This window comes from Pantherophis guttatus, chromosome 1, assembly GCF_059756535.1.
Source record: "Pantherophis guttatus breed Tessera chromosome 1, ASM5975653v1, whole genome shotgun sequence".
NCBI classification, from domain to species: domain Eukaryota; kingdom Metazoa; phylum Chordata; class Lepidosauria; order Squamata; family Colubridae; genus Pantherophis; species Pantherophis guttatus.
The window spans coordinates 297998516-298022251 of record NC_142063.1 but is presented as its reverse complement, the minus strand read 5'-3'; the positions used below and the strand labels follow the sequence as shown (position 1 = coordinate 298022251).

The 23736-nt window shown below is 35.2% G+C and overlaps 1 protein-coding gene across 1 annotated transcript in view; it reads right to left on the bottom strand.

Moving 5' to 3' along the window:
• USH2A (usherin) overlaps positions 1-23736 on the bottom strand; it is a 458447-nt gene that overhangs the window by 393396 nt on the left and 41315 nt on the right. Inside the window, exons 5-8 of the mRNA XM_087891378.1 lie at positions 22067-22361; positions 17706-17890; positions 10886-11107; positions 8567-8660 (exon numbers count right to left, since the gene is read on the bottom strand). Coding sequence (XP_087747504.1) covers positions 8567-8660; positions 10886-11107; positions 17706-17890; positions 22067-22361 — 796 coding nt within the window. The remainder of the gene's footprint in view (positions 1-8566; positions 8661-10885; positions 11108-17705; positions 17891-22066; positions 22362-23736) is intronic.

Sequence of the window (23736 nt, the reverse complement as noted above, 5' to 3'; positions counted from 1 at the left end):
CTCCAATATAACTAAGATGATGAAATGCTACTTATTTCAGAAAAGACAAATAACACTTCACATATCTACAAAGTAACTGTTTTATTAAATCAGAAGAAACACAACCAACATAGAGATGGGATTGTTCAGGTGGGTTAAAGTTTCCCTTACCCAGCCTTGATTAAAATGGCTTTTTTCAGTAGACAAACATCAATGGTAAACAGAAATCTCACTTGTATAACATAGGAGAAATCCTATTCCTCCCATCCATTACCTTGATAATATTTTTGGAAAGGAGCTTTAAATTGGCTCCCTCCTGACATCAAGATTAGGTTATCCAATATAGAGATGTATCTGAAACTAACTGTAACAGTACACAGAATTTCAAAAGCTTCACAGATAATGGCCAAGAATTACTAATCTGTGCTTTAATAGGGTATGCAGAGAACAAATTACTTCACTAATATACCAGGATTTCACTATTCTATTGGTTTGTAGACACTTGGGAATGTCATGAGAATAAACTTAGCATTCCATTCCAAGAAAAGATCCATATAACTTTTTGTTTTAAAAAGCTTCCATATATGTAACTTCAGTTAATGCAAGTTGGAAAAAGAAAACCAAGCAGCATCTTGTTTGCATATTCAATTTTGAAAAAAAAAAAAAATCCAAATTAACCAAGGATCATTGTATGATCTTTTATTGAATTGCTTTAGTGAAATTTGACAGTTTAGACAGAGTGAACTATTCTAAAAGTCCAAACTACTAGAATTAATTTATGTACACAGGGTATGAAATTCATATTTAATTCCCTCAAGGCCATGGTTCACACAGCCATTTTAAATAATACAGAAAGAACCTTTCCTGTTAGTCATTACACAGACTCAAGTCAGCTTCGTAGAATGCTAGTATATTTATTTGGTGATTGTACTTTTCTCTAACCTATATAAGAGCATCTTTAATTTCCTGTCACTATTCTAGCTTGCTTGTCTTGAGGAAACTTTGACAACTTCCATTTTAATTGGCTATTTGAAATGAAGATCTCATGGCTTTTCATCAACTGTGCACAGTAAATTGCATTTCTGTGGGATAACAACCAAATTTTTTGCTAAAGCATTGGCTGCTCTACAATTCTGCGCTCTAGTAGATTGTCTGGGAATGCAGTCTTTCAATATTCAAGACTGCACCTTGCTATTTCAGTAAATACTTTCCACAAATTATTTTAGAAATCGAGGATCTATGGCCTGTGAAATTAAATCAGTTTGCCAAGGATGAGTTCTTAGAGAAACCCATCATTATCACAAAAATCTCAAAAAAAAAAATATTCAAAATTTTTCAGTTTATAAAATTCCTGGTATAATCTAGATTGGCCTTTGCTGTATGTCAGAACTGGTTTGGACAATCCATTTAAAGATATTTATTTTCATTCATGCATACTTTTGTTTTGACAACCACATCTGAAGCATTTTGTTTCATTCAGTATCATTTGAAAAAAATACACCTACATATTGTATCACCCAAAAGAAAAAAATAACTTTATATATAAATATAGTACTCTTCCGTGGATATGAAGCTCTCATTAAATTGTTAGGCTAAGCAGTTTTTGCTATTTTTATACAATAATGACTACTTTATTAATAAGCAGTTAAATTATGCATGTCATAATATCCATGGTTATAGATATAGCAAAAGATACAGGTATGGAAACAGAAATTAAATAGTCCTAACAGAAATTAAATATAGCATGGGTATAGTTGTCATCAAAAATCTTAAACTGCATTTTTATTTGTAGGGAATAATAAACTAACTGTTTACCAAACAGTCTACATTCTGGCCCAGTCTTCCCCACTTCTATGTCTCTAATAATCTAGTCAGGGTACCAGCTGGATTTGTGAAGTTCTACTCTCAAAAATCCTCAGCCAGCATACTGGGAATGATGGAACAAAAACTTATATAATTGATGTATGGTAATTAACTTTATATTTGGTCCATCCATAGTTAAAAAAGCAATAAGCCAAGCATCTCAACACACATTTCTTAAAAATTTCTTAAAGCATGTAATTAAAATAGAAATAAATGGTCTGCTTAAGTAATCAAAGCAGAGAAAAACATATCTTCATAAAAGTCTTCATGGTCTGGATTCAAACTTGTGCAGAATGGAACTTGAAGAACTGACATGACCTTACAGATTAAAAATTATTTTTTCATATTTACACTTTATTTTAATTCTCAGCCAAAATCTGCTCTAAAGCTTGCAAATTACTCAAGATTAAGCTGAATCCCAACAAGATGGAATGCTTAAACCAGAAACAATCTGACCATAATACTCTGAATTTGGCCTTGAAAGGAATTTGGCCTTGAAAGGAATCTCCATTATCTGGAGATTCCTCTGCATATAGCAAGGTTAGGCTTTGGCCATGAGAACCTTTGCCCAATTTCACCTGATGTACCAGCTATAGTTTTGCTTGGAATGTGATGCCTAGGTGATTATCACTCTTGTTTAAATTTACCATAATGTACTCAATTTGAGACTGCCTTCGAAGACTATTCAAAAACTCCAGTTGATACAAAATCCAGCAATCCATTTCACATAACCTATGTGTGTTTCCCGGTGTTTTTCAAAGTACTGTTATGGTTTATATGTTTGGTATCTGCAGAACCATCTTCTCTCAGCAGAGCATAAACTGAGAAGGTATGTTCTAAGGAAGCCCAGGAGGTAAGAATTCAACAACAAGCCTTTTCAGTGTTTGCCCCAATCTGATGGGAATGACATGTCCCCACCCAAGGTCAGAATTAGTCCATCACTATTGAGATGGGCATGTCCAAGACTTTGAGGCATATAATACCATGTACTGGAATGGCTGTCAATTATTTATGTCTGCTTTTATTTTGTGCAATTTAATTTTATTTAATGGATTGGTTTACTGATCATATTAATCTCTATGTATTTATGACTCATATATATGCTATATACCCACACGCAGAGATTCTTATGTATTTATATGTATTCAGGAATGTAGATAAGAAATCATTCAAGTTCTAAAAGCTTAGAATTAGAGCTACATATTTCAAAATTGGTTAGGAAATGGCTTGAAATGTATAAACTGCAATCTGAAATAACGTAATGCATTTTGTTTTTATTATCAGGACCAAAACTGCATGCATTCTTCTATGAAAGAAGGATTATTTAAGCTTTTTAAGTACAGCCACAGTAGATTAACAGTGATTAGAACTGCAATAGCTGTGGAAATCACCAAAAAGAATGACTCCAAACAGAAAATGGTAGGGCACTAATTTAACTTGTTTTCACACAGAATCACGGGTCTCAACAGAGTACTTGGTGAACTCCAGATTATATTAAATATTTATAATTAACTCTGATAAAGTGCCACTTCACGATACTTGTTCTAATTAAAAAGACAGCATCAATTTGCATTTCTAAAAGACTTATTTAGAAAAAATCATTTTTGTGATGGACCATTACTCTAGCAACTTTTTACAAGTTAGAAGAACCAAGCTGATTTTAGAAGTTTTATCAGTCTTTTAAAAACTAATATAAAACACTTTAAGCCAAAAACTTGCAATAACTTCCTTCAATCTTTTCTGCATGTACACCTGCAAGCTTTTCACTCCTTTTTCAAACTCTTTAGTGTAATTATCCTGTTAAATGCCCTCTCACAAATCCACTGGAATTGTGTGACCATTATACTGGAATAGTGTGATCAAGTTGCTAAAAGCTGGCCACAATGTGTGACAAAGTCTAAAAATGGGAGATGAAATTAGGTTTACCAAGTTTAAAAAGGTATGTGCTATTTCTACAAAAATATTGTATTTTTCTACAAAAACACTGTATTGTGTTTTGGCACTTCCAACGTGCTGGAAAGTGGCAAATTATGCTTCACCAAAAAAGGACAAAATATTCACAATGTGTCATAAATTTGAATATATTCTGCTGCATATGTTTATAAATATTTAGAAAAAAATATTACAATTTAAGCAGGAATATGTGTCTCAAGATAGAGAATAATAAGATAATTAGTTTAAACTGCAGCTGCTGTTGAAGCACTGCTCCAAAGTTTCAGTTTTCTCTTTCTATGGTTATTTAATTGTACTTGGATTGGCCAATTATTAATATATATATATATATATATATATATATATATATATATATATATATATATATATATATATATATATATATATACATATATATATATATATATATATATATATATATATATATATATATATATACATATATACATATATATATATATATATATAGAGAGAGAGAGAGAGAGAGAGAGAGAGAGAGAGATTCTGCTCAATTACTATAACAGACAGGTTTGGTATGCTGCCCCCCACTCCTGTTCCCTTTGTTAAGAATTGCCATCTTGTAGGATCTGGAAAACCTGCTTTCTCTGTAGCAGTGCCTACCTTGTGGAACAACATCTCTCCAGAAATCCAAATGGCCACAAGAGTGGCCTTTTTCTTTTTCTTTCTTTTTTTTTATTGAAAAAGTTTTCAAATACAAGTTTTTCCCCCTTTCCCCCCCTCTTCCCTAACCCCCCCTCACCACCCATCCCCCCCTGTGACTTCTTCTTCACAACAATAAGCTAATTCATAATTAATTACATAATATTTTACCATGCCCTTACTCACTCCTCAAAGTACTGACCCTTAGCATAATATTCTTATAACTCCGCTTTTCTCCGCTTTTCGCAATAATCTACCCTTTTTCTCCTCCCCCAAACTTATAAAATATTATTATTAGTACAACATAACCTTTAATCTTTTATATATATTAATATAACATTTCAAAGCAGCCTTCTCCAAATTTAACATTTATTCAGTTCTATCCAATTCTTCCACTCCCCAAAATATATGACTTAAAAATCCTTTTTCTTAAACTAATCAATCACTAAACTAGCCTATTTCAACCCAGTTTCCTGCAAGATTACCATACACTACAATTCTAAATATAATCCACTGCCCACTCTGCTAAAATATACATATGTCTATATATACATTCCATTTTATAAAAAGAGAAAAGACAATAACTTTAAATTTATAATTCATTTAGTATCTTCTTTGATGTCTTTCCACTAGATTGTTAAATCCATCATCCATAATAGGGTAACATAGCATCCTGGTGCAACAGTTTATTCAAAATCTTCAGTCATCTTCTGCCCCCATCAATAATGAATATCCTCATGTATATATAAAAGTAAAAACAACCACCCGAGTGACATTATAATTATATTCCATATAGTTGTAATTGTGGTTTTCATCAGGATTATAAATTCCCATCATCTTAGTGGGTAACAGCCAGATCTTCTGCATGCCCCAGCATGACTCTCTTGCCTTGTAACTCAAAATAATTATAATATATTTATCGGTAAAAGAAATCCAAAATAGATAGTTCAAATCCAACAATGTAAGGCTCTTTCCACATCCCAAAATCACGGCATTGCAGAGATCTGCCACTTTCCTCAAGATAGTATTAAACGATAATTCGCCTCCAATATCTTTTCACATATTCATTTATTTTTTAAAATCCCTGGCTTCACTGTTGCTTGGTTTAGAAACTACTATTTCTACGAGATCTGTTTCTTTTCTTTTTCTTTTGCAGGCCTTTTTCAAGTCATTAAAAACTTCACTCTTCCCTTGGGTCTTTGGACCAAGTTGTTAATAAGCAAGCCCTGCTGGTTGATTAGTTTGGTTGTTTTTTGTTTGTTTATTTTTATCAATTGTGAATATGGAATGTTTTTAGGTGTGGAATGTGTTATATTGAGAGTTGTTTCTTTTCTTTTAACAAATTGTATCGGGCTGTTTTTTTAGTTTTAATCCCATTCTCTGCCAAGAGTAACTGATGTGATATGGACATACATGTTGTTTAAATAAAACACACCCACACATGGAAAGACGCACCCACACACAAACAATAGGTTGTAAAGAATGTAAAAAGATTGAAGTAAGAAAGTAAGGCAAGAATTGTTCCTACTCTGACAAATGTCTATTGTCAGATAGTAAATGGACTGCTCTGAACAATCTTAACAGCTCTAAAGATGGATGGATGTTTAGGAGACCCAATCCTGAACAAGAACTCAGAGCAGTCTTCTGAAAAATCTTGGACTTTGTGAGGATGCTAGAAAAAGTTCCCAACAGGACAGAAAAGAGATTTCTTGATAGAGGCTTGCTTCCCAGTCATCAGTCTTCTCCCAAAATGCCCTTTAGCTTCCAGTAACTTCTAATCAACTTTTAACTTGGTGAGAGAGGAGTTGGCTAGCAACAAGATCTTTCTCTGCTTTACTTGGGTTAAGACCTGCTATATTGATCATTCTGCATTAAGAACATTTGCGCTGTGGTTATTTAAGGTGATTGTTAGCAATAGCAATAGCACTCACTATAACAGCATTGCCAAAAAGACATTAAAAGTTGTTAACCTAATCTTGTGTAGCTTCTTCTCTGGTAATATTGCACTACTAACTAAAGCATACAAAACATTTGCCAGACCAGTACTCGAATACAGCTCATCTGTCTGGAACCCGTACTGCATATCAGACATTAATACAATTGAGAGAGTCCAGAGATATTTCATGAGAAGAGTCCTCCAATCCTCTACCCGCAATAGAATACCTTATGCCACCAGACTTGAAATTTTGGGCTTAGACAACTTAGAACTATACCACCTTCAGTCTGACCTAAGCGTAGTAGATAAAATTATCTACTAATAATGAGTGGCGTAGGAGGCTAATGCCTCCTACTAAGGCAGCATTTAACATCCAGCTGCCTGCAATTACTGCGAGTTCAATTCTCACCAGGCTCAAGGTTGACTCAGCCTTCCATCCTTTCTAAGGTGGGTAAAATGAGGACCCGGTTTGTGGGGGCAATAAGCTGACTTTGTATAAAATATACAAAAGTATGAAGGCTATTGCTTAACGCATTGTAAGCCGCCCTGAGTCTCCGGAGAAGGGCGGAATATAAAAATAAAAAAAAATAAAAAAAATTAAAAAAATCTGCTACAATGTCCCACATGTCAATGACTATTTTCGCTTCAACCACAACAATACATGAGCACACAATAGATACAAACTTAAGGTAAACCGCTCCAAATTCGATTGCAGAAAATATGACTTCAGCAACAGAGTGGTCAATGCCTGGAATGCACTACCTGACTCTGTGGTTTCTTCCCCAAACCCCCAAAACTTTAACTTAGACTGTCTACTGTCGACCTCACCTCATTCCTAAGAGGTCTTTAAAGGGTGTGCATAAGCGCAGCAGTGTGCCTACCATCCCTGTCCTAATGTTCTCTTTTATTTGTATCCATTTCATGTATTCATAATTATGTCTATACTTATATCTGTTATCTAATACACGCTTTACGAAATAAATAAATAAATTAAAATAAATTAAAATAAATTAAATTAATAAAATAAAATAATAAAATAAAATAAAATAAACTTAGACTTATATACTGCTTCATAATGCTTTACAGTCTTCTCAGTTTACAGAGTCAGCATATTGCCCTCAACAATCTGGGTCCTCATTTTACTGTCCTTGGAAGGATGGAAGGCTAAGTCAACCTTAAGCCTGTCAGAATCAAACTTCTGGCAATGAGCAGTGAGTTAGCCTGCAATACTGCATTTTAACCACTGTTCTTCCACAGTTCCTAACTGCTTATAATTAAATTATTCCTATATATAAATTTATTGATTCAACTAAATGAAAAAAAATAATAATTAGGAATTGTGTCTTGCTACAGTAAGTACTGCATGTGGCACATGAGTAAGTACTGTGCAGAGCAAGGATTGTGTACAGGAGAGGGGAACAGCCCCCTTTGGAATGTATGAACTGGAGCTGCCCATGAGCAACAGATATTAAGATTCCAGTACAAAGTGACCATAATAAACTGGAGTAGACAAGATTATTTATATTTTGGTAGAGTTTTTACTGCAATGATACTAAGATTTCAATTGTGCCTACTCTGCTTTGTGGGCTAATAAGCACTTCAACCTGCATTTACTCTAGTGCTAACACTGAAGACATGAGTAATTTTGTAGATCTATCCCAGTGAATTATATTCAGTCAAGCATTGCAAGAACAAGAATCCCACATGGCAGTGCATTATGAATGGCTGAACTTCACTGGATGATTGTGTTGCTTTGGGGAAATACTTGTGCTTACACTCTCTTGTGTTAATCTACTGTATGTGAATTTTAGTATCCTTTAGAACAGGAGAACTATAAGACTCATTGTTAGCTGCTCTCCCTAGTCAAGGTCTTCTTTTCTCATAGAGAATAAACTTACTGTAGATAACCAACAAAGTTCTTCCCACTTCTGAACCTCTTGGCCAACCATACCAAAGATTATTCTTTTTAAAATTCCTCCCATTTTGTGAGCAGCATCTAGAAAGCTTCCTGCTGGTAGTAGAACACATTAATGGGATTATCTGAAGTGGCAAGAAACTAAATGGAATTAAAATCCCATAAGCATAATTAATTGTCTCACAAGATTCTAAATCTAAACCTCAGAAGATTTTGAAAATTGAGATTTCAGGTGAAGCACCTATTGGAATAAAACTTACATTGTTGCCTTCTGTGTAGCTTTCCTCAGAGCAGAGACATTTGTATGGACTATGACTTGTGTCACAGTGATCAGCGTGGCCAAAGCAATTACATCTGTAAAACAATAAAGCTTTTGAGAAAGAAAGCAAAACTGACTAGGAATTCCAGAACCTGCAGTACCAATGTACCTGGAGGGCAACATGTTGGATAAGGGTGACATATAATTTGAAAGGGCACCTACCAGTTATTGTTTTTACATTGTCGTGAATGTAACTGTCTGCTTCTGTTAAAGTTAACCATCTCAGAAAAGGCTCAATTAAGTGTAGGAACTATTTCATGTCTCTCTTGATTCAGCATTTATAAATGTCAAATATGTGCTGCTTTCAAAGGGAGTAAATTGACAGGACATCTTGCAGACCAACTATTAAGTGATCAAATGCACATTATGTGCTTTCATTATGTACTGGGTAGATGCAAAACCCTAATTATTAATTACAGTTAACACCTGTGTTTTCAACATTAACCCTTCCATCTGTAATTCCACAACTTCTTAAACACATTATTTGCTTCGATTTATTTTCACAGTTTTTGATGAAACTTTCTCTTTTCGAACTACATCTTCATGTAACAAGACCTAGAAGTAATAATAATTTTAATTATAGCTTTGTATTTTCCATTAGTGCCAAATTCCAAATAAGGCATACAGCTGGTAACGATATATATGAATATAACTCAACTAACAGCACAAATGGCAATATATTTTATTTGCTTGTTGCAACAAATTGTAGTAGAAGAAAACCTGACAGCTAAAGGTAAATATAGGCTTTAATCACATAATGAAAAATTCTAAAAATTCAGTTTAATTACGTATTTCAAGATAAACAGATAATTCAATCCTTGCTAATGTGAAACAAACAATGTGATGTCTCCATCTGCATTGCTATCTGAATATATAAGTATATCATGGAACAAACCATCCAGTTTGAGTGAATGGGAAAAGCTATTAGAAAGGTCAATTATTATTGTTTACTTCCTCTCTTCCGCTGTTTGTGTTTACAATTGTACAGTCCTAATAAAATTGGTCATGCTTAAATTCCAAAGAAATTAATTTATATTTAACTGCATCTTTCAACTGGCTTTCAGTGAGATTTAAGAAGAACTCATTATATGGATTACTTGTTGAGACTATTCTTCTATTGTCAATAGCCCCAAAAACAAATTCACTTATTCGAAAGAGAGCATCTTAGCTTTTCCAAAATTCAAACAGTTAAAACACTTGAAATATTATAGTGAAATTATAATGAATACTGTATTCAAATAATAATAGATAAAATTTGTTCCCTAAGGAAGTCTGGCTTACTGTATTTTTCTCTAAAACATAAATTCCCAAGCGATTAAAAAAAAAAAATAACACATCTTTCACTGGAGACCAGCCATTACTTAATTTGCATTTTATTTACAGGGTGCAATTATGCCTTCAACCAGACTTGTGACTTACCATATACAATAAGGCTGTCAGTCATAGATAATATAACTTTTTTTTTTTGCTGACAGAAGCCTCATTTTTAAGAAGAAAAACTAGCTAAGACAAAGAATTTTGTTCATTACCAAATCCATTACATCTGCCACAGATGAGACACCATAATAAAAATTGAAAATATGGTAGATCCACTTTCAATCAGACATACCTCTCTGTATGAATGATCAAATCCAAAATTTAAGCATTATTGATAAATGAAATAATATTAAAGATGGAAACTAATCAAGCCATTTTAGATTTGAAATTAGTGCTGGAGTGCTATATTATATTAAGGCTGAACAGTGCTTCAGATCTGAAAGTGAAAAATATGCTTCAGAGCTGTCTGCAGTTCCTTATACATATTTTTTTCCTGAGATTGTGTGACAATTGAGGATGGCATGTACAGTACTTACTCCCAGGAAAAGATGTGACTGCTTTCAAGATAGGTAGGGGCCACGGGTGGTATTCACTTACTTTCCTTACCGGTTCGCAAATGTGAATGTGTACACGCCCGGCCTCCGTGCATGTGCTTTGCATGCCAAAAACGTGCCTAAATAGGATGGCATAGAGCCATGGCGGGTGGGCGGGCGGGCCCACCCACAATTTCCACTACCAGTTTGGGCAAACTGATCCGAACCAGCTGAATACCACCTCTGGTAGGGGTTATATTCATATCCCCACTTGTTGCAAAACATTTTTTTTTCACTTTGTGTCCAAAACACTGCACAGCCATAATACTACATTCTCATTTGCATGTATATAATACCATGATGATCTTTTATCCCCAAACTTACTTTAATAGGAACATCATACAACTTACCTTCCACTGATTGTAATTTCATCAATTCCATAGTATCTATGACTAAAATTAACCCAGGGCATAGTAGTGTGATACTGGCCAAATAGATGAATCTTAATTTTTGAGACTTTCACAAACTCTTGAAGTGATGGTGTATTGTAGAAATCATTATATCCTGGCCGATGATTTGGTTCTGGAGTAAGAACACTGAAAGTAATATTTCCATGGGAATATGGAGTATGGCTATTGAAACATAGAAAAAAAAAATGAATGTCCCAACATGTTCAGGGTTTTGAGAGATTGTATGGTTGTTTAAATGTAACAATTTTTTAGTCAGGGAAAATAATGGAACCTGATGTAATTCCCAAGCGCTAGAATGGAACTACGGGCATGGATTTTGTGCCATTGCCTGAGTTAGCTAGGGAGCCGCCTACTTCTATGTCCCTAACAACCCCTCTCCTTAATCCCCCCTCCTACTTTCCCACACATGAGAAGGTGGCAGCATTGAAGCTTCCAGCCTATGGCTTCCAGCCTAATATGATGACAGCATCATAATTATTTAAAATAATATGAATCCTTGTTTCAGATTACAAACCCTTCCAAGATAGCAGGGGTCTCCAACCTTGACAACTTTAAGACTTGTGGACTTCAACTCCCAGAATTCCTCAGCAAGCTTTTCTGGGTGTTGAAGTCCACAAGTCTTAATGTTGCCAAGGTTGGAGACCCCTGGAATATAGACTACAATAAAAAACAATAAATAGTCAAAACTAGTGAAAATAAAACAGTTGGCTTTTTAAATACTATTTTCAAAAAGTTGACATTCTGCCCTGAATAATTTAAGCAAAGTCCATAGCAATGGGAGTCTTTAGGGTTTTGTCAACTTACTTCTCTCCTAGCACATTCCAGAGGTAAGAAGCAACAAGCTCTATTCCCTTGTGTCTTCCAATCTGACTAGCTTCAGAGAAAATCCTATTGCTGACCTTAGAGATCTGATTGTTATGATGTTGCAAACAGAAATGATCCTTCAAATAACTTTCCCTCAAATTGGTTAAAGAGTTAAAGGTTAAACATATTTTAAATGTAGCTTGGAAACACGGTACAGCTGGCGCAACACAGGTATCCCATAAACCAACTGTTTTCCTCCCAGCAACATCCAGATGGTTGCATTCTATACTAACCAAAATTTCTGAATAATCATTAATAGCAGGCCAATAGTGTATTATTGTCATTTTCACTGGATGTCACTTGTACTTACATAACTGGGTCAACTTCTAATTACTCCAGATAGAATCATAACTGATTTACCAGTTTAAAAATTATGTGGACCACTACTGCTTCTAGGTTTCTTCAATAAAGGACAAGTTCAGAATTCCCAAAGTATACACATGATCATTTACCAGAAATGCAACCTCATATAATAATTATGTAAATCTTCATCCTGAACTGTTGGTTTTGCTATCCCCAATATTAAACAATCTACCTTCCTATTCTTATAAACTTTTAACTGAATTGTTCATATCTATTCCCAAACTCCCTCCATTGCATTCAAGAGACCTAATGAAAGCAGAATTTGAGCTGCATCCTGATGGGACTTCATTCAAAACATATCATGGAGCTATAATTTTGTGATTCATAACAAAAATACAACTGGCACTTAGTTAATCCACTAAGACTAAGTGGATCTAGTTCTTTTTTTTTTTTGAATCAAGTTTTATTGATTCCCCCCCCCCACATTCACCCACATATTTTATGAACAGAGTATTGGCCATATCATAACTTATACAATTTATCATATTCAAATACATTTTACTCAGTAACAATTTTTGCCAAAATTTCCTTTTTCCATTTTTTAATCGTGTCTTAAAATTTCTATGCTTATTTGTATAAACAATATCTTTATTTGCCCTCAAATTCTAATTTTTCTGTTTTAGCTCATATTTATTCTCTTTTATTTTTTAATAACTCATTCTTTATCCTAGTACATTTATACATATTTGGGGTTGCCTTTCTTCCATTTCATCTTTTTCTATTGTACAGCAATCTTTCTTCTCAATCTCTTCCACTCCCTCCCTTCTTTCCTTTCTACTTTCTTCTTCTCTCTTCTCCTACTCCTTCTCTACTTCCCTTCCTTTCTCCCTCTCCTCCTCTCTTTCTCCCTTTCTAACCTCTCTCCTACTCTTATTTCCCCTCCCTTCCTTCCTCCCCTCTTTCCTTTCTTCCCATTCCTCTCTCTCCTTCTTCCTCCCTTCCTTCCCTCTCTTTCGTCTCTCTCTATTGCTGTACAAATCTAGTTCATTTTAAGAGTTCTCCAAATACTTCAGGGAAAAACAGTAATTCTTCCCCTGACTTCTATTGTTTGCAATAAAATCAACAACTCTAATCCACATCTATGGGAAATAACAGCATATCTTTTTCCTTGTCCTCACTGAACTGATCAAACTGCCCTCAACTCATACCTTCTATAAATAGGACTCAATAACATGGTATTTAGGGCAGATATACAGTATGAAAGGGTTTACTTACTAATGTAGAAGCAAGTTTCTGATTGTGCAGCCACCTGCTTTATAGAACCACACAGTTATTTTTAGAAATATGCATAATTTTTTGAAACATTATTTTTATTGGGGTCATGCAAATCTGAAAAGGATGTTACATTTAATTTGGGTGCCAATGAGCATGCATGTGTAATATGCCCATATTTGAAAATGTTCGCTATATATTGATCCACAAATAGTACAAATTCATTTTTGAGGAAAAAACCAAGTTTTTGGAGGAATTATTGTTAAATGCTACGGAATCAGTAGTGCATTTGCATGCCTATGTAACAGTATACTCTTACAAAACTGAAAAGTATTATTTCATTCAACCCAAACTAGTATACATTTTGTCTCTTTCTGAAAAGAGTATCATTCCTATGCAAAATAAACTCTGCCATCCCATTTCAGTTTTTTAAAAAATCTGCCAGTATATATTTTCCATAAATCCTATCGTCATAGGTGTTTGGTTCTTCAGATCATCACTTACTCCCAGTAGGACAAACTTAGCACTGACTAGTCAAAACCAGATATAAAACATATGCCAGAGAAAATTATAAATAAACATAAAAATGACTAATTTCCATATATATTAAAATTATTTTACTTGTACTAAAATAATTCTATTTAGACTTGGGAAGGAATCTAATAACTTAGATTCCTTTCTTGTGATTTAATTCACAATTAGGATGCAAATCCCTACAATCAACTTTGGCTCTTGGTGACCTCTTGGGTGTGTCCTATATGGAATTGTTTTGCCATCTATTACAATAAAATATGAAGACCTTTCTTAGACTTAGAATAACTTCCTTCTTAGGAGATATGAAAATGAATGGAAACTTAAGTGCATTCTTATCCTTTAATGAATAGTTCTCTACTATAATTTGTTTACAGATAAACACACACACACAAAAATCCAAATAGCTTTATATGGCAAATGTGCAAAGCATTTTTTAAATATATATTTTTCCCTGATCAGCAAGTATTTAAATCTAGGAGAACAAGTCAGATATTCTGTTAATTTTAGCTTTAAAATCACAATGGTAGCTCATTTCCAACAGTTAATTCTATCTTTGGTACTTCAAATGTATGTGTGTTTTTGGGGTAGGTTTTTTTCAATTAGGTGTAACTTCCCTATGCATCACTTTGCAGTATTGTTTGTGTCATGGAATTTGAAGGAAAGCACTGTTCCATCATAAAACATTTCTAAGTAGCACAATTTCACACATTAGCACTTGCACTTTTTTTTGAAGATGCACTATTTCATAAGTTGGGCTGTTTTTAATATACTTTTAACTATTTACCAAAACATTACCTTTTGCTGAGCTAGTTAATGCTTATAATGTTTGCTTCTTTCCATCCCTTTGAATAATATGAACGCCAACTATGTTTTGCTGAATATGAATGCACCTTCAACAACCCCTTACTCTTCCCCTCTATAGTAATGTAGATGTGTGAAAGTCCAGAAAAAATGCTGACACTTTTAATAGCCTACCTGCCAAGATTGAAAAGAAGGGGGATGGAAGAGAGGGAGTCAAACAAACAGCAATTGCACCTGGTGGAATGGCCCCTGATGGGTTTTCAGACAAATCTTACACATTCCTAATGCTGAGTGTTTTCTAAAATGTCCTAAGAGTTGGTGCAATTAGAGAGTTATAGCTAACGGCAGACTTTAAGGGAAAAAAGCAAGCAAGAAAAGCTTTATTATTTACTTATGCAAAGCAACACTCTTGTAAAAATTCTAGAACAGTATGTAGCTGCAGAGATGTTGTTTCTTTAGGCTATGCTAATCATTCACAATTCTCAAAAGTGAAGAGATGCACTTACCAAGCTAAAGGAAGGCAAGCATTTACTATGCAGTTTTTGTGCAAATCACTCTCTCTTTCCCCACCTTTTTTTTTTTGACAACACAGTAAGTACAAAGTAAGTAAATACCTTTTCCCCATATTGCAAGCTTTTCTTGTCTTTAAAACTATCCACCTTTAAAGACTTCTCACAATCAATTTTTCAGTTTATTTACTAAAATATATGCCGTGATCTGTTGGAATCCAGCAAATGCCATTTGGTTTTGTAATAATTTATGTAATACCAAGGGTGTCAAAATCAATTTCATTGAGGGCTGCATCAGGGCTGTGATTGACTTTGAGGGGCCAGGTGGGGCGTGGCCAACTGGGTGGGTGTGGCTGACTGGGTGGGCACAGCTGACTGGGTGGGTGTGGCCAGCTTGATGCCACTCCCCAAACTGCTGGCATGTTTCCTCTTTGCATTGGATAGACTGGGCCGAAGCGATGTGGGCCAGTCCCTTACATTTTCCAGAATGGCCCTGCGGGCCGGATACAACCACATTGCGGGCCTTGTGTTTGACACCCCTGTGTAATACTATTAATAGTCACTGTTAAATATCTTATACATTCATTCATCTCCTTATTATTTTGGAGCCATTTACTTTTTTTTTTTTTTTAACGAAAGGCATACTTTCAGAAGACTTGAAAGTTGTTATCAGATTATCTTAATAATCTATTTCAGTTGAGGTAGGAAACTACTGCTTTGGGTAGTATGCTGAAGACCACATTCAAAGAGTGGGGCTAAGGAATGACCAGGTACAATCAGGTGAAAAATACCCTATATATTAATACAGATAGACCTTGCTTACTAACTGCCTGCAATAACCATTTGAAGTTATGATAGTGCTGAAAAAATAACTCTGCAATCAAGGCACACATTTTACAACTTTTACAGTTCCTCAGTCATGTGATCGCCATTACAGTCAGCATGCACTATCCTACTGCTGACCTAATGTTTTTCTCTTCTTCAGTCCCTTACACAGCAGAGAGATTGGAGAGGAAGGGATTACAAGAGAGTAAGCAGGCACACAATGAAAAAACACATCAAAAACAAGCAGACCCAAATGCACTATGCAAACAGCCAGTGTATTCTCCACTGTCTGTCTACTTATTCTCCTGTAATTTCTCTCTGCTCGTACGGAGGAAAGTGAAATAAATGGGTCAGGAATAGGAGAGATTGCCTAAAGGTATTGCTTTGTTTTCTCTCTCTCTCTCTCTCTCTCTCTCCCTCCATTCCCCTATTTGTTTAAGCAATTTTTCTAGTTTGCGGGGATGGAGAAAACAAGTGATGTTATATATGTATATTGGTGCATGTGTTTGGAACTTGGAAAGAAAAACACTCTGCTTTCAAATGGTTTGCTATGAAAATATAGTTGTGTGCCTGTGTCCCATGGCCTAATAATCAAGGTGGAATTTTATGGCCAAGGTGGAATTGTAATTTTCATTTTCTCTGGTCAAGAGCTGCAGTCTTTGCCAAGATCAGGCAATACAAACTTTGGAAGCATTCTTGAAAGTAATTTATGACTATAGCCCTCAGACACTTTAGCACTTAATTTGCAAATAATCACACTGAAGGAGGACTTAATTGCGAGCTGCTGCTGCTGCTCCTATGAGATTCAAAATATTCTAGTCCAGCATAGAAAATTATTTAAGGCTATTGGTCACACTAGGAGATTCAGAAGCATGTTTTTGAAACTTCTTCAAAACAATTTGGGGGGGGGCAATTTCACACGATTGCCATAGCAAGGCTAGCCAATAATTTTATTTATATATTTTTATTTATTTTGGAATCACCTATCTCCATCACAGAGGGACTCTTGGTGGTATAAAATAAAATACTAAAATATAATCACAGTATATAAAAGTTAAGATTTAAAAAGAAGCAAGAATGATTAAAAACGCTGCTATAAGTTAATTAAAAGATGAAGAATGGGCTTGTTCCTTTGTGAACCCCAGGCAAGAGCCATGATTTCACACCTTTTCAGAAGGCCAGGAGACTGAATATTCCCATGGGGGGTCCCTTCCTGGACCCTGACAGTCAGAACTGTTTAACTGACAGGGTCTGCAACATAACTTTCCTGCCTGATATAATGGGACAAAGATGGTTCTGTAAGTAGTCAGATTCCATGCTGTATAAGGCTAATAATGAAATACTTAATTAATAAAACAGTTGAGGTTTCTCTCCCTGCCAAAAATAATAACAAACATAAATGTCAGTCTCTCAGATGTGCTTAGTTTCCCCATTTTACTTTTTGTAAGACACATACACACACCATTTACTTACTTACTTACTTACTTACTTACTTACTTACTTACTTACTTACTTACTTACTTACTTATTGGGATAAATAAGCCATATGGGAAATAGAAAAGCATCTGCTAGTTTATTGTTACCCATTGCACTATGTTGTCTGTGCAAGTATAAGATTTCAGTAACTTGATTCAATATAAGCTTGTTCATACCTAGGAAGCTGTAGACAGTTTATGGAATCTGGATATTGCAGCGAACCATTATTCTCCATTCCAAACATACTACAGTCCCTTGCAAAGTATTGCCAGTCTTCCCAACCAATGGAGGGTTGCTTTTTTCTTTGTATTTGGATTGCTTCAGGCTGAGGGCTGAAGAACTGGATTATAACATAAAACACCTGCAAATGAACAGCAAAATATGAACTGATTTGAAAGAATCAGAAAATGCAGAATCAGAAAATGTAAAGCAATCTTTAAGGTCATATGTAAAATCTCCTGAAAGTATATCTGATCTGACCTTTTACTTTGTGTTGTAGGGCCTCCTGTGAAAGAGAAGTCAACACATCATATGGCAGCCTGTTTCCACTGCCAATTCTTCCTGACATCTATGCTAAAGCTACTTCCTTGTAATTTTAACTCACTGGTTCTGGTTCTATTCCTCAGGCCAGCAGAAAATAAAGCCAGTCCCTCTTCTATGTGACATACCTTCAGCTATTTAAAGACACTTTTTAGGAGGGGGCAGTTAACCATTCTGACATGCAACTCATTTAAATGAGTCATTTCCTCATTTAAAGGAAACCAAGAAAACATCTCGGACACACATGTGTGTGTGTGTGAGTGTGAGTGTATACATACACATACATACCAGTGGTGGGTTGCTACAGGTTCGCCCCGGATTGGGTGAACCGGTAGTGGTGGGGGGAGGCTCCGCCCACTTGCCTGGACGTCTCTGCGCATGTACAGAAGTGTCACACATGCACGCGTATCCACGAGTGAACCAGTAGTGACGAGATTTGAAACCCACTGATACATACATATACATACATACATACATTCTTGCAAACATAAGTTGGATGATGTCATCAGTTTTGTAAAATAAGCAACACGTCTTTTACTTTCCTGAAAAAATATATTTCCACAACATTCAACTCAGGTAGCCTGGATTCATGTGACTGATAGTGGACAATAGTACCAATGGAAGAACATATGTAATTTTATATGCTATTTTTGTTTACTGAACTACAATATGTGATATCAGTGGGAAAATCAGATCTTTGACTATAGGAAGTGGAAATGAAGGACCATCACAAATGTTTTTGTTTTTGTTGTTATTATATGTATCAAACACAAAAACATTATGTTATTCATAATGTATTCCTTAAACAATTTTATAACCAGAAGGAGCTATTCTGGAAAAGAAAATCATAGGCTATCACAGAAAAACTTTCCTAAAGTTAACTACCAACAAAGGATCCAAGTGAAAGTAATACCAAAGCAGGAGGTTCCTCAGCTGTCTTTCTCCACATAATTCTACTCATATGTTCAATTATCGTAACTGAACTCTAGTGCTTTATATTCTTGAGCATTTATTATACCCTATGCTATTGGTCTGTGCTCAGTCTACCTTTTTCCATAACAACTGGGTTCTTATTATTAAAATAGAGGAAGTATTTTTTTCATATTTCACAAGTCGCAACCTAGTATGCCTCTTATACAAAGTAAAAAAAAAGGAATATATATATATATATATATATATATATATATATATATATATATGTGTGTGTGTGTGTGTGTGTGTGTGTGTGTGTGTGTGTGTGTGTCTTTTTCTTTTTCGTAGGCTTTTATGTGCATATTCTTTCTAGCCAGGTTTTACCTACGTAAACTAAGTTGTTTTGCAGCCCTGGTTCTGTGAAATCTCATTCACAAGCTTCTGGGCTTTTTTTCTGTTGACAAACTGCAACTCTGGGTTGCTCTCTGGGAGACTCAGATAGCTATTTCTGCCTTTTAAGGGGTCATCAGTGAGCCACACCCACTTCTCAGAATGAGAATGAGATTTCACAGAACCAGGGCTGCAGAACAACTTAGTTTACGTAGGTAAAACCTGGCTAGAAAGAATATGCACATAAAAGCCTACAAAAAAGAAAAAGACACATTGTACCTTTACAGGGGGAATATCTGAGAAGTGGGTGTGGCTCACTGACGACGCCTTAAAAGGCAGAAATAGCTATCTGAGTCTCCCAGAGAGCAACACAGAGTTGCAGTTTGTCAACAGAAAAAAAGCCCAGAAGCTTGTGAATGAGATTTCACAGAACCAGGGCTGCAGAACAACTTAGTTTACATAGGTAAAACCTGGCTAGAAAGAATATGCATATATATATATATATATTCTTTTTAATTCATAGGCTCAAATGTATGATATTTTTGTAGTCAGGGTTTTTTCCTATGTAGATCAAGTTGTTAAATGACCATAGTGGGATGATATCTCCAATCATCACTTTCAGGCCTGTCAGACATTTTGTGTTGTTTATTCTGAGACTTATGGGAGACTGAGATAGCGCTATTTCGGTCTTTTTGGACCTCATCGGCCAGCCACACCCATATTTTATGACTCCTCCCTGTAAAGGTCAAATATTTATTCTTTTTAATTCATAGGCTCAAATGTATGATATTTTTGTAGTCAGGGTTTTTTTCTATGTAGATCAAGTTGTTAAATATTTGACCTTTACAGGGAGGAGTCATAAAATATGGGTGTGGCTGGCCGATGAGGTCCAAAAAGACCGAAATAGTGCTATCCCAGTCTCCCATAAGTCTCAGAATAAACAACACAAAATGTCTGACAGGCCTGAAAGTGATGATTGGAGATATCATCCCACTATGGCCATTTAACAACTTGATCTACATAGGAAAAAACCCTGACTACAAAAATATCATATATATATATATATATATATATATATATATATATATATATATATATATATATATCTTCATACTTTTGTATATTTATACAAAGTCACCTTATTGCCCCCACAATCTGGGTCCTCATTTCACCTACCTTTGAAAGGATGGGAGGCTGAGTCAACCTTGAGCCTAGTGAGATTTGAACTTGCAGTAATTGCAAGCAGATGTTAATAACAGTGCTTTAGTCCACTCTACTACAGGCATTGATATCCAATGCATTCCGATAACAAAATCCAATGCATTCCCATAACAAAAACTAAACATTCAAGATTCTAAAATGCACACTATTTTTTGACAAATCAGATCCTATTTCTGAAGCAAAGTACCCTAAGCCAAAGGTTTCTTCATCCAGCACAGAAGCATCTTGTAGACTTTGGAACTGCCAACTGATGCTTCAAGGTGATAGAAAGATTTTTTGTCAAAGCAAAAAGCATTGTTTTATTCAATGTTAGAAATTGCAGTGGTTCCAATGTACATTTTTGTACCTTATCCATCATTACAAGATTCCTAAACTGTGTTTGGAAAAACCCAGAATTCTTTATATTTATCATACCACTTCACTGAACCTTCAGCCAGGCTTCCATGAATAATTGGTTGTTTACCAGTACCAATCTGCTATGCAACACTTAATAAGCCATATGTTGAGCATCAAGGTTGCATCCCTTGCAATCTTGTGTGCACATAAGAAATTCCCAGAATTATGAGATAGGAATTCCTGAATACACAGAAAATATTCAAAGAGCTAAAAGTGGTTTAAAAAAATCATTTAGACTATGTAAAAAACATTTAAATTCCTGAATAGGAAACAAAAAAACATGAAAAAGGTATATGTTTACTTTTTGTGTATGTATAACTTGACTCCTAATGATTATGCAGAGTCCATACAAAAGTCCATTCAATTTTCTTGCTAACATTTTTTAAAAGTGGTTTGCCGTTGCAGGTAATCCTCAACTTACAACAGTTCATTTAGTGACCATTCAAAGTTACAACAGCACTGAAAAAAAGCACTGACTAATGAGCATTTTTCACACTTATGACCGTGGCAGCATCCCTATGGTCATGTGAACAAAATTCAGACGCCTGGCAACTGATTCATATTTATGAGGGTTGCAGTGTCCCGGGGTCATGTGATCATATTTTGCGAACTTCTGCCAAACAAAGTCAATGAGGAAGCCAGATTCACTTAACAACCATATTACTCAGTTAATAACTCAAGAGATTCACAAAACAACTACGGCAAGAAAGGTCATAAAATGGGGCAAATGGGACATTTAACAAATGTCTCGGTTAGCAACAGAAATATTGGGCTCAATTGTGGTTGTAAGTCAAGCATTACCTGTACCTTCTTCCAGTATTTTCTTCATCCGCACTTGGCTTTATTCATAAAGCCGGACTAAAACTCATGGTGTTTTGTTTGTAGCCCAGTGACTTTAACTACCACACCAACCTGTTTGTCATGTGTTTATCTCCCAAGAGAAACCAGCTGATATCAAAATAATTAACTAAGAATATATATATATATATTCATTGATCCTTATTTCATTTGGAATAGCCTTGATTTTTTTTGTTAATTAATGAAAACAGAAGATAAGAAAGGAGAACTTTAAACTTACCTGATACTGTCCATTTTCTAAGTCAATGGTGATGGTTACTCCATGACGTAGATGCTCAGTGGTGCTAAATATAGATGAAATCCATGTAGTTCCAATATCATTATCATTGACATAGCTTAAAGGGTGAGCTTCAGGGTTTAGTCTGAGCACTCTGTCATTAGTTGTGTCATCTGCACCATTAGGAATGCAATACCTCTGAACCAAAGGATGTACCCTTGGGTGACTTCCAGGACAGCGACATTCTGATTGAATACGAAGTTGAGGAAATTTTCCAGACCATACTTCAAAAACGTCTCTAGAATAATAGAAATAAATAAGAAATCAGTAAGGCACATCACAAAGAAATGAGCAAGGGTGATTTTTAAATGCCTAGATACAAGATTATGCATAAATGTCTTATCCAAGGACTTGACGATAAAACCATCAGACTGGTAGGCACAAAAGACACAGACTTCTCAACTGTGGCCCAGTTTTTACTGAAGGATTTTCTAATGGAAGGTAATTGATCTTTCTTCTAACTGTTTTCAAGCAGGCTTTAAAGAACTGTTTTTAACTGAAAAGCACAGGTAATCCTCAGTTAATGATAGTAATGGGGACCAGCATTTTCTTTGTTAAGCAATGCGATTGTGAAACACGATGTCATGTAACTGCAGTTCTTAGCAATGGCAATGTGGGCATTCCCCATTACTATCATTAAGTGAGGATGGCAGGTGGTTAAGCAAGTCCCAAGTGGATTGCAAGCAGGCAGGTAGCTCAAAGTTCAGCATGTGGTGCGGGTGTGGTGGGGTCAGCTGCTGCCAAACAGGGGAAGATGTGCAAACAGCTTGTAAGGCATGATGTGATCACAATGGGGTGTGGCTGCTGGCAGGCAGGGAAAAGTGCAAACAACTTACTGGAGCAACTGAAGATCTTCCCTGCCAGCTTCCCCATTGATTTTGCTTGTTGGAAGCCAGCAGTGAAGGTTCCAAATGGCAATAAGATCATTGCAAGATTCTGCAACTGTCATAAGTGTGAGACAATTGCCAAGCTTTCAGATTGCTACAATATCATGTAACTGCAGAGGTGTTATGATGGCTGGAACTTTTATCACTGTTCATAAATCTCCTTTTTCAGTGCTGCCCTAATTTTAATGGCGTTAAGCATGGAATACCTGAAAATTCAGTGTTATTGTGCAAATAATCATTTAAACTTTAGTTGTCCTTTATTGTATTTCTTGGTTTTCATTGAAAAATAAGTTGGGAATTATTCTTTCACTCAACCATATTTTAGATTTGTTGCTTATTAAGTTATTAATTTATTTATGCACTTTTAATGAAACTTTTTTGAGAAGTTTCATTATCTAAAAAGAGCAGTATAAACAAATTTAAATAACACATATCAAAAATATATTAATACAGGCAGTTCTAACATGAATTTGTGGAGAAAAAAAATATGAATAGGAAAGGAGATATATTTTGCTACAAATGTATTGCTATGAGTCACTAATCGCTGGATTTTGAAAAATTAATATTTTCAGTAATGCAATACCACAGTAACGGCACACAAAATAACCCTTCAAAGGCATTTCAATCATTTATTATTTTTTTATGCTGTATGATCTTCAAAGCTCCACACCACAGTATTATGGAAAGTGCTTTCCATGCCTACTATAGATACAGATATCTATTTAA